This window comes from Chelon labrosus (assembly GCF_963514085.1).
Source record: "Chelon labrosus genome assembly, chromosome: 21".
Classification (NCBI taxonomy): Eukaryota; Metazoa; Chordata; class Actinopteri; order Mugiliformes; family Mugilidae; genus Chelon; species Chelon labrosus.
The window spans coordinates 736,906-748,456 of NC_140354.1; the positions used below are offsets into that span (position 1 = coordinate 736,906).

General features: G+C 41.4%; 2 protein-coding genes across 2 annotated transcripts; one reads left to right on the forward strand and one right to left on the reverse strand.

The window, feature by feature from the left end:
• Positions 1-1,697: 1,697 nt before the first annotated feature.
• On the forward strand, positions 1,698-6,489 carry rsad1 (radical S-adenosyl methionine domain containing 1). The gene is made up of 9 exons (XM_084569970.1): positions 1,698-2,139; positions 2,296-2,429; positions 3,125-3,329; positions 3,414-3,779; positions 4,526-4,589; positions 4,671-4,818; positions 5,098-5,152; positions 5,329-5,432; positions 6,025-6,489. The coding sequence occupies exons 1-9, from the start codon at positions 2,002-2,004 to the stop codon at positions 6,140-6,142; spliced, it is 1,332 nt and encodes a 443-aa protein (XP_084426096.1). The 5' UTR covers positions 1,698-2,001; the 3' UTR covers positions 6,143-6,489.
• A 1,753-nt stretch (positions 6,490-8,242) lies between these two features.
• On the reverse strand, positions 8,243-9,675 carry rasd2a (RASD family member 2a). The gene is made up of 2 exons (XM_084570104.1): positions 9,035-9,675; positions 8,243-8,827 (listed from the first exon to the last, which is right to left on the reverse strand). The coding sequence occupies exons 1-2, from the start codon at positions 9,564-9,566 to the stop codon at positions 8,307-8,309; spliced, it is 1,053 nt and encodes a 350-aa protein (XP_084426230.1). The 5' UTR covers positions 9,567-9,675; the 3' UTR covers positions 8,243-8,306.
• Positions 9,676-11,551: the final 1,876 nt, after the last annotated feature.

An 11,551-nucleotide genomic window follows, 5' to 3' on the forward strand; every position in this document is an offset into this window, starting at 1 on the left:
CGCTCTGCATCTCTGTAGACTGGGTAATTGTGTACCAGGTTTAATATTAAGTGGAAAATGCCCTCAGGGTCAGAGGCTGACGTTGTACGCATTCACATTTATTGACATGTCCGATGTAATACTTTTCTAGATAATTTACTGTGTGAGGATGTGAACAGTGACAGCAGTTCTTTGTTGTGACTGTTGACTCCATAGACACTTACATACAGACACACATGATATAGGTCATTTGTTTATCCTGCATCAGTGGTGTAAATCAGTGCTGATTGGATGCACTCCTATGAAGATTAGAAGCGCTCACTCAGTTATTGGTCCACATAACAGACAGCTCCAGCCTCAGAATATTCTTCAATTAAAACCAAGATGAGTGAAATATTTTATAACCTAATGTTTTTCTATGTCTATTAAATCCAACACTGTACAAGGTTATTTAAGTGCACCAGACTGTGCTGTTTTCTAGGTTCAGGGAAATCAATAGCTCATTAAATTAGTTTGATCTTGTGTGAGTGGAGCACAAATTTATACTCCAAATGTAGACTGGTGTTTTAAAGCACTCTCACTGTAACGCCAAATCAACAGAAGACCTGCTCATCATTCAGTCTCATTCAAAAAAATTCACTGTGAGGATACTCAATCTGCTCTGCGGTTGCAGATATTTTTACATTTAAAAAGGGGCACAAACATTTCACAGGCAAAAGTAGGTGACAGTTAAAGTCTTCAAGCCACACGGTTGTTTTCTTTAATTAAGAATACATACACTTTATTGGTCAAACGTTTGGACACATCTGCTCATTCCATATATTTTCTACAATGTGAAAAAAATACAGAAGACATCAAAATTATGACAGAACACATATGGAATTATTTAGTAATCAAAAAAGTGTTAAACCAGAATCTGTTTTAGATTTTAGATTCTTCAGAGTAGTTACCTGTTGCTCTGGGGACAGTTTTGCACACTCTTGGCCTCATTAGGAATAAGGTTGTCAAGGTAGATTTGGATTTGAGGAATTTCGTTCCTTCTTAATGTGTTTGGCACCATCTGTGGTGTGTGCAGATCTCTACAGTAAATAGCCCTATTCGACCACTGTTCTAACCCATATTATGGCAAGAACCATTCAGCTAGGTAAAAAAGGCAACTGTGTCATTACGAAACATAAACAACAGTAAATCCAGAAAAAATCAAGAACTTGTGTCCTCAAGTGCAAGACATCAAAATGCTATGATGAAAGTGACTCTCATGGGGAAAGGAAGACCGAGAGTTAAATCAGCTACAGAGGATAAATTCTGTATTAACCAGCCTCAGAACCTGCAAATTAACAGCACCTCAGATTAGAGCCCACATAAATGCTTCACAGAGTTCAAGTGGCAGATGCATCTCAACATCAACTGTTCAGAGAGACTGTGGGAGAGGATCAGGCCTTTATGGTCAAATTGTACTGTACATCCAAAATGTACATTCACTGCCTTATATTTTCATGCAATTTAATGAATGATTTGTTTTGTTCATAAAAAACTGTGGCCAACTCTTCGATTTAACAATTGGTTCAAGGATGTGGGTGAAAATAGCCTACACCCAATACTGTGAAATTATCACAACTAATCAAACTTATAAATGACTCGTACAAAATATGTGTGTAACATTTAGCATGTAAGACGGTCAATGCTTTTTACGTTTCTTGTCAGTGTTCACAATGTTATGCCTGATCGGCGTATCATCAACGGTACAAGACGTTGAATCTTACTGTGGTGTAACATCGCCCCCATGTGGACGACCTGTGGAACACAAAGAGGAAATTACATGGAGACCTATTTCCGGTTTGGGTGACGTCACAGTTGCCGTTGTGAAAGTACACAAAATGTCTACGACATTTATTTTGTACCCGTTGTCGTTGCTATATCTAGGATGGAATTAAGACGCGGGGGCACATGCGTTGAGGTGAAGGACAACCTCGCGTTCAGACAGTTCAACCAGCGAAAGGAGAGAGAAACACTGTCACCAGGATGATCAGACACACGTTTCGTGCGGCCCCTCGTGCCCTTTCTCCCGGCATGCGCTGCTTCACGAGCGGAGAAGTGACTGAAAATGTGTCTGAATGGGCTGCCTCTCATCTTACAGAGAAGGCGTCTCTCTATGTACACGTGAGCAGGCTTTGGTCAACTTAACTGATTAAGTGTTTTTACTCAGACATGTGCACACACCTGCAAATTCACATCCATGCCTGCAGTTTTTAATGTTAATAAGTCCTGACTAAAAAGTTTGCTCAAATCGTGTGGTCTTGCTCTCTCCCTCTCCAGTGGCCTTATTGTCTTAGGAGATGCACCTACTGCAATTTTAACAAGTACATACCCAAAGAGAATAATGACCACGTCATGACTAAGTGCCTTCAGCGGGAAACTGAGACATTGCTACGACTCAGTCAAGTATCCTGGTATGATTTCTTTACCCTTCCACATGTAGTCACCATAGACTGTAAATAGAGATGGACGGGAAACAGCTCCTCAAAAGAAGCCAAAGCAAGTAGAGCTCCCCCTGGTGTCTGGCTGCAGTATAGGTCATAAGCTCCACTCCCTTCATGTTAGTGGATGGGACTTGGGCCAAACCTAAATACTCCTCGAATTTTTATTTTCAATGATAGTCTTTCTCAGATAGTAAATATAATACGGATGCATGTTCAAGTGTCATTTTTGTTATTTAGTTATTTGATACTATAGAAACAGGATGTGATCTCATGATGACTACCAGTTGCCATGCCAACCACTCTGTAAAGCAGCTCCATAGGACTGTGAGAGTAGGAAAAAATAAATGAACACAGTGAAGAAGACAACATTTCTTTGAAACTGGTGACGGTAGAGCAAAGCGCAGTATTAATGAAACGAAAACGTGAGTGATTCTGACAGAAGTGTGGGCGGGTCATCAGTAACTCGGCACCGCGTGGCTCTTATCTTGGGCCGTACTGCACAGACTCTGACTCGCAAGATGGTGCCACCCGTATCCCAGAGGCACTAGTCTCAGTTTGGCCAATGCAAGGGAGTGGGGACGCATTGTCCATATTTATCTACAGTCTATGGTAGTCACCCACAACTCCCAGCTAATTTCCTCACCGTGCTGTGATTTCATTTGCAGTATCAGCTCAGTATTTTTTGGTGGTGGGACTCCAAGTCTGGCTCATCCTTCAACCATCGCTGCAGTCCTCGAAACTGTTTCCAGGCAGGCAAATCTCTCAGATGATGCCGAAGTCACGCTTGAGGTCAACCCTACTCCAGCAGGAATGTCAAAGTTAGAGGAATACCAACGAGCTGGGGTGAACCGTTTCTCCATTGGCGTCCAGGTGAGCATTCTCTTTAGGGAACACTGAGCAAAGAAAATTTCTTTACTGTTCTCATACAACATTTTCTATCCTGCTATCCTGCAGTCTTTGCAGGACGAAGACTTGAGAAGTCTGGGAAGAGACCACAGTGCTCATGACGCTTTGAAAACTATTGAAGAGGCCAGAAGGCTTTGCCCTGGTAGAGTGTCAGTGGACATCATGTTCGGACGGCCCAAACAGACTGTTGAAGCCTGGGAAAATGAGTTGTCTGAGCTGCTGAAGGTTTGTGATGACCACGTGTCTCTGTACCAGCTGACTTTGGAGCGAGGCACCCAGCTGTTTAAACAAGTGCAATATGGGCAAGTGACTGTGCCTGCTGAAGACGTGACAGCAGAGATGTACCAGTGCGCCAGGAACACTCTTCACCAGCATGGCTTTGTGCAGTATGAGGTGTCCAATTTTTCAAGACACGTAAGTCAGCAGAAAGTTGTGAGGTCTTTGAAGGCATCAAAACAAATGACATTTTAAAAAAGCATAAAAAGAGAAACACATTAAAAGAGAGGAATCAAAGACAGTAAGAAAAGATTAGGTCAGGTTATATGTAGAAAGCAGTAACATAAGAGTTTAGCGCTTCTGTCTCTTTGCAATAGCCATTTAATGTAATGACAATTACAAATTACTGCTCTGTACAGCAGTTGTCATTGTTAGTTGCCTTGTCTTTTATCTGTATTGGATTAAGATCACTTTCACCTGTACAAGGATTCATAAATTAAAATATGCCGAATGCAATCCAGCATTTTATCGGACTGACAATAACTTCACTGTTGTCAGAGCAGATTTAGTCAGGGACCCAGACTCATGGTCCATGCCATGGAGGTGTGTCTCTGCTGTGAAGCATTTAAAACCAAACAATTTAAATACTGTAGCCTGCATATTTAAACGACAGCAAACACAGCTCATGTAGCAAGTTATTTAAAAATTTTTTTTATCAAATGTTAATGCATTGGTGAAGATAAACAGGAGATAAAATGTTTGTGGCATGTGCTGTACTCCTGCTTTATTGTTACACCATTAGACTGGGTCAGATGATGTTCAGGTTAAGGCCTGTTTTGTGTGCGGTTGTCAGCAAGGCAGATGTCTTCTCTGATTTGCGCCATATTGCCTCACAGGCATCTCTGAGAAGACCAAAATAATTCTTTTCCTCTTCTGTGATGTAGAATTCGGTGAGTCATCACAATCTGAGCTATTGGAAGGGAACACAATACATCGGTGTTGGCCCAGGTAATATTATCCAGATTGAAAGCTGTAAATCCTGTTGGTTGTACTGGTGGAAAGTTATTTTTTTCTCTCTTTCTGTAACAGGAGCACATGGGCGGTTTGTCCCTCTGGGGGAGGGAAGTGTTGTTAGGGAGGCCCGGACCCAGACTCTGGAGCCTGACGTGTGGATCCGTGAAGTCCTGCAGCGTGGACATGGGACACGGAGGCGGATCCAACTCAGTCATCTCGCCCTGTGAGGTTTTGCACTTGTAGTGTTATGCCTTGTAATGAATATATTTGGTAATTACACAAGAAGGCAATTTCACACATTTTCCACTCATGTGAAATGTAACAGTTTCAAGTGTAATTCAGAGCATCGTGAGTGATTTCAAGGATTTTGAACATGTGCTTGTTCTTTTAAACATTCTGTCCTTGTGAAAGGTTATTATCAGACATGTCCATTTTCTCTCTCAGCTCTGTCCTTGTTATTGTCAAGTCAAATGTTCAGTTCTGAAAAATGTTTCTTTCACAGGTTGGAGGAGGTGTTAGTGATGGGATTGAGAATGACCAAGGGTATTAATCACAAGGTGACGCTTACACAATAAACCCTTTTGTACCTACAATGCAATGATAGAAAACATTCTATTCAGCACCGTTTCCAGGCAACAGCAATATTCTCTGAAGATGATGTTCAGCATTTATTGATTTTTTTATTCTTTTAATATGCTAACATTGTATGTGGTCATCTTATTGCATTTAACAGCACTGGGAGTTGTTTTCCCCTCAACTGGGCCTCTTTGAAATCTATGATGCATCTGTCAATGTTCAAGAGTTGCTACAGAGTGGACAACTGATTCTTGATGACAGGTGACTTTTTTCAGAGTTTTCCATTTTTCTTGGCAAAAAAAAAAAAAGAAAAAAGATTCCTCACCTGTGTAGAGCTGGAGAGAACTGTACATCTTATTATTTAATATTATATAGTGTCAGATACTATCTAAATGTTGTCAAGATGCTTTAAGATAAGAACAAAGAGCCTGAAACCCCCAGAACCGAACCCAGCTCGTATGCGGGGACCCATCTACCCACCAGCTGGCTGGGAAGAGAAGGGAGGAGAGGAGCAAACAGATGAAGTGCGTTTAGGCAAAGCTTAGCACACATGTAGCTTATAAACAACATAGCAAGAGTACAAGATACTAGGTGGTGCATGGGAGAGTAGTAGTGGATGGTGCTAGTGGACAAGCAGTTATTCCTACAATTCAGTGTAGAAAGCTTAGTGGGGGATACAGTGCACTAATAAAGTTACTAGTAGAAGAAATAACTAAATGGGAGAACAGATGCATGAAACACTGTCAGTGCTAATAGTTGTTATGTTACAAGAGAGTTAGTAACGTCTGTCTATCAACTTATCAATTAATTTACCTTTTTTTTTTGCATTTTTTTTTTCTTTTCTCCTTACTAGGGGGCTGCGGTGCTCTTGGGAGGGACTGGCCTTACTGGACAGCATGCTCCCGGCTCTGCTGGTGGAGCTTGAAAGACAAATTCTTCAGAGGCTACCCAAGGACCACACTGTGGTTTGAAATGAACAAACAAAGAACACATAAACCCCTTAGTGTCCGTGATGTTAGTAGAGCAGATAGCTTCATAGACCATGTGTTTGTGGACTTTTTGTTTTGTAGCTGACAACACATGGAAAACAATAAAACGAAATAAATGGCATCTACACTTGAACAGAACTCACTGGATCTTTCCACCCTTCATCCTAAAATTCAGGCTGAAAAGTATTATTTTTTTGGAAATGTTGTCATTCATTGCTGCCTTCCTTGTCATGACAGGTCAAACTACCACAGGCCTGGCCACATACACTGTTGTATGACATTAAGGAATATTTGATGCTGATATATATTTTATTATATATTATATTAAAAGCTTCCAAGTGCTATTGCAGACAGCATTTATTACAGTCTCCAGTTTCATTAATATGAGCACACGTAATACCTTATCGCAGAGTTTCAGTTTCAGATATTGACAGCCTCATCAAACCTAAATGGGTAATGCCGTCTGAATGAATGTTAATTTCCTGGCCATCCTGGTCTCTATTCTTAGAAAGTAAAGGGTACGACTCTTTAAATAGACCCTCTTTGGGACAGAAATTGATATTGTCTGTATTGTTTCCTTTGAGTTTGGGTAGAAATGTCTGTGCAATATTACAGAGTATTTATGTGTTTAGTTAATAGATACATACACCTGAATGTTTTATCATTGTACATTAGTACAACAGAATTATACATGCCACATCTGAACAATGCAAAATATAAAAAACTTAAAAGACGCACAGTCACTATTATCCACAATCATACAGACATGTGGGTAATACATAATATGTGATAGTAATTGTCCTTTAAAATGTTCCTTGCTCTATGGAGACATCTTGAGCATGCAATGTCCTCCAGAGATGGCAGAAGACATCTGCAGGGCGTCTCTGCAGTGCCCTCTTGTCTGCTGCTGCAGTGCAGCCAACATCCCACACAGTGATGCAGTATGCCAGCACAGTCTCTGCTGGGACTTCTTCATTACTGCCCTGCTTTCTTGGGAGATGGTAGCCCAGGGAATTTAAAGTTGCATAGAAAAACGGCAATTAAAGATACATAAAGAAGAATATTTCAGTTCATCAGGCACAGCCTTCCAGTGCCCCCTAATCATGCGTATACTCAAGAAACTAAACTAAAGTCAAATAACTATTATTTAGCATGAAAAAGACTTAAGCTATACACTGATCAGGCATAACATTCTGACCATCTTCCTAACATTGTGTCGGTCTCCCTGGGTGGTACATGTCAAAGTAACATCCACATGAATGCCAGGTCCAAAAGTTTCCCAGCAGAACACTGAACTGTCACAAGATGATCAATGTTATTTACTTCTCCTGTCAGTGCTTTTAATGTTGTGGCTGATCAGTGCAGGGTTTTGTTCACTGTCAACTGATGTGATTAAAAATAAAAGAATCATTTTTACATACTCTACAAATCAAGAAATCTGAGCTGAAGAGGCACTAAGATAAGAATGAATGGTGCCCGGTCCCTTTCTTGTTAAGAGAGTGGACATTATACAGGCTGCATTTGTTAGTCAGTGAACTCTCTCCATGGTGCTGATACCATCATGTGTCTCTCCTCTCTCCCGCCTCAGCCCCCTTAACAAACGATGCTCTGACTCTTTGTTTCCTTGAAACAGTTACCATGGTGACACGAGAACGTGTAGACTACGAGGGCTGATTAACAGCCGTGGTCACACCTCGATCCGTGATGCTCTTCACATCCTCGTGGGCGCTCTGAAATGTGAACAATCTCCTGCGTCTGACAACAGATATTGTCAGACGCACCAGGCTAGTGTCTACTGACGCATTCTCTCGCTGCGCTCCCTCCCACACACTTATGACTGCGCTCTGCGCATCATCACTTCAAAACAACTGACATCGTTTATGAACGTAATCTAAAAATATCTGTCCCTGTCTGATCGGTCATTTTATTCCAAGTCTGGAATAAAACGATTGGTGGAAGAGACAAATCACACATGAAAATTACAAATATACGAGTTTTATTTTAGGATAATATAATACAGTCACATATAAAAAAGAAAGGGAAGATAAGAATGCACTGGTCCAGCCAAGTGCTACAGAGTATAACTCCATACATATTCGATATTGCAGCATACTACTACAATGTGGTTTTCGAGATGTGTCACAATTCATTGAATCTGACACTTCTCGGGTTTGTTGTGTTTGGTGCTTGATCCAAGCACCACTCGAAGGTCGCTGTTGAAGCTCGGGCGGCGCGCCAGAGGGTCCACAGCGGCACAGGGCACACCTTGTCCCCGTGTCGTACGCCACTCTTTCCTGCCTCGCTGGTCCATGCACAGCGACTGGTAGGAGAGGATGGACATGATCTGATGTCTCGACGGACTGGTCTCCTCAGGCAGTCCGCCTAGAGTGGCGAGAGCTCTGAACACGTTTTCTAGCCCGGTGCCGTCTTTAGCTGAAACTTCGAAGAATGGGACGTTTTCACCGATGATTTTCCCCACCTCTGAACGATTGACGACTCTCTGTGCGTCCAGGTCCACTTTATTGCCGCATATCACGACTGGCACTTTCGCTGGATTTTTTGATTTGAGTAATTTTGCCTTTGCAACTTTTATCTCGTTGAGCAGCTCACAGGCTTCGTTGAAAGAAGCTCTGTCATCCAAACTGAAGACGATCAGAAAAATGTCACCTGCCGAGACATACGTAGTTATTAAATGAAATAAGGGCGATCACAGCTCCTTTAAACATTTGGGACGTTACAATGTATGTTCATCTTAAATCGAAATCCCGAAACGTAAAAACAACTCGAATAAATCAAACAAACAAAAAAAAAAAAAAATCAACAATCTCTTATTAAATATTTCTAAACATACATTATACACTTCCGACTCCTGACCTGTCAGTATGGATAATCTCCGTTTTGCAGGGAAGTCCCTCTCTCTTGGTGCGTCCAGAAAATCAGTCTGGTATGCCTCCCCTCTTATGTGGAACAGCTTTCTTTGGAAGTCCTCGGTTGTGGGTTCATAGTGCTCTTCAAATTCTTCACCGAGGAACCGATGGATAATGTTGGTTTTACCTACTTTGGGCGCCCCAAGCACAACTATTCTGTGACAGTTTTGGGGCTTGGCCAGGTCCAGGTCCAGCAGATCCACTGCGCTTTTTGGGAGTCGATCAGTCGATACATGTCGACTGCCAGAACTTGAGGATCGACTTGCAATCGCTCTCTTATCATGTTGTCTCCAGCACCCTTTGACCGCTTTGATGATGCCCATGCCTGTCTTCGATATGTTTGAGACTTTCGGGTGCTGGATGAGAGCAGCGCTCTGAAGTGATGGGTGCGTAATGCGTAATTGGTGAGGCCCGGCGAGAGAGCTGAACATTTCGAGGATGCCATCAACGGGAAGGTACAACTTCTCAGTTGGGTTCATCTCTATGCTCTATCAGACGTCTCCAGTCACAGTGAGGCTGTCAGAATCTCAGCCAAGGAGCTCGGTTGCTTCCCCATGTGTCCACCGAAAGAGATCTGAGTGCCATCTCTTATACGCCCGCATGAGCACAGTGCATGCGTCATTGGTCTCATTCAGAATACTTTCCTTTTATAGAGGCACGAAGCGCCCCCCGCTCCTTCTCACAAACTTAAACTCCTCTATGAAAACGGCAGTATTTTCCTTTAAAAAATATTTCCAGATGAATCTAGTTTAAGCTGGTAAACTGCAGCTCAAAATATGTTAAAAATGATCTAGAGAGATTTCATTCTGAGATAAATTATCTTATTTGCTCCAACCTAATTAAATGTACCTCTCTATTTTTTAGCACATTTCCTGCATGTGTTTCCTGACTCATTAATAGACTGTATAGCCTGATGAACAGAGATAAAAGGTAATTGCCCACATTTTGGAGATCATGAACACTGAGGGTGTGACGTGAAAGCAGTGCTTTCCTTCTTTTCTGCTGCAATGTTATCATATGGTGTGTGTTTTTTTCCAGTGTTTTTGTTGTTCTATGTTTTCATAACACAAACCACTTAAAACACCTCTCTGTGGAAACTAAAAAAAAACGAACAAACAGCGCATTTGGGATCACATTATGCCGTGCATTATTCATGAGGACCATATGAGCTGAGCTCGTACACAAGCGCCTTTATTTTCTGCTGTGATCACGACTTGCTCTCAGTGTTAAGAGACACACCTCACTGCTCTATGATTCACAGAGCCTGATTATGAGTCCTCAGCTTTAGTGGATTTTATTTTCCATTGTACACCTACAGTATGAAGACCCACTCAAATTAGCTGGAGCATTACTAAAAGGTCATATATCAAACTTTTTAAATTTATGGATGAGAGAATGTGAATGCAGAAACAGACATGTTTTACAGTGTAGGTGTAGCAAGAGAACACAGTAAAAGCTGAAGGACATCTGTGTATTGAACAGCACTAAGTACTTTGTCAGTTCACTGAAAGAGAGGGAACATGCGGCAAAAGTGTCGCAGATTCACCATCACACCATCCTTTTCAAAAACCAAGGGCACTCGCTCTCAATCCTCTCCTACCAGCCCACATAATCTGAACAATTTCAGATCTCATGCCTCATTCTAACAAAACAACAACATAAAAAACAACAACTAAGCAATGGGATATGTAGTAAAAATACATTACATTTTATTTGCATTGGAATTTATGGTAAAAGAACAGAATCTGTGAAATGCACATGAATTTCAGTATTTGTTTGCCACCTCTGTCGTATAATGACATGAACACGTTTTGTGCAAAAACGGTTTAACATGATGTTGCAAAGGACTTTTTGTTATGAGAGGAATGCTTGGATTACTCAGCCTTCCTGTGCCCCTGTGGAGTGAAGTAATAACAATAAGAATGATTTTTCCCTTCATTTATCCCTCATGTCACATTTAAGCTTTGAGGAGAAAATGACAGATGTATTAGGTCAGTGGCGATCATCCAAGTTGGTCAATTTTTTTGTGCATTTAGTGCATTTTAAATAAAAATTGCTCCATACACATTTTTAGACTCTCAAATAGAAAATTAAAGGATGCACAAAAGATAAAGACCATTTGGATTAAGATGTAGAAAAGTCTATTTAGATAACTGGAATAGGTATAATTAAGAGTACACGTGATGAGACATTTGTTACATGTTCATAGTCGGCCTCAGTCAAGGCTGTGAAGACCATGGAACTCTGTGGTTTGGTGTTCTTCAGGATCTTGCCCAGAGAGCATCTGACCTTCTCAGGGACAATCTTTGTCCACAGGTTCTGAAAATCTTTGTGTAAAGCCAGTTTACAGCTTTACAGCTCGACTGACAACCTTTGAAGGGTGCAGGAAATTCTAGGGTCTAGGGCCAAGGGCTTCTCCACAGTGGACCTCTTGGCAGTCTGAGATGAAGCTTAGCTTAGCTTG

Coding starts and splice junctions, on each gene's coding strand:
- rasd2a (XM_084570104.1), bottom strand. CDS start 9,566: ATGAACCCAACTGAGAAGTTGTACCTTCCCGTTGATGGCATCCTCGAA. Junction 8,828..9,034: donor GAGATTATCCATACTGACAG/GTCAGGAGTCGG, acceptor ATGTCTCGGCAG/GTGACATTTTTCTGATCGTC.
- rsad1 (XM_084569970.1), top strand. CDS start 2,002: ATGATCAGACACACGTTTCGTGCGGCCCCTCGTGCCCTTTCTCCCGGC. Junction 5,153..5,328: donor CCAAGGGTATTAATCACAAG/GTGACGCTTACA, acceptor TGCATTTAACAG/CACTGGGAGTTGTTTTCCCC. Junction 5,433..6,024: donor CAACTGATTCTTGATGACAG/GTGACTTTTTTC, acceptor TCTCCTTACTAG/GGGGCTGCGGTGCTCTTGGG.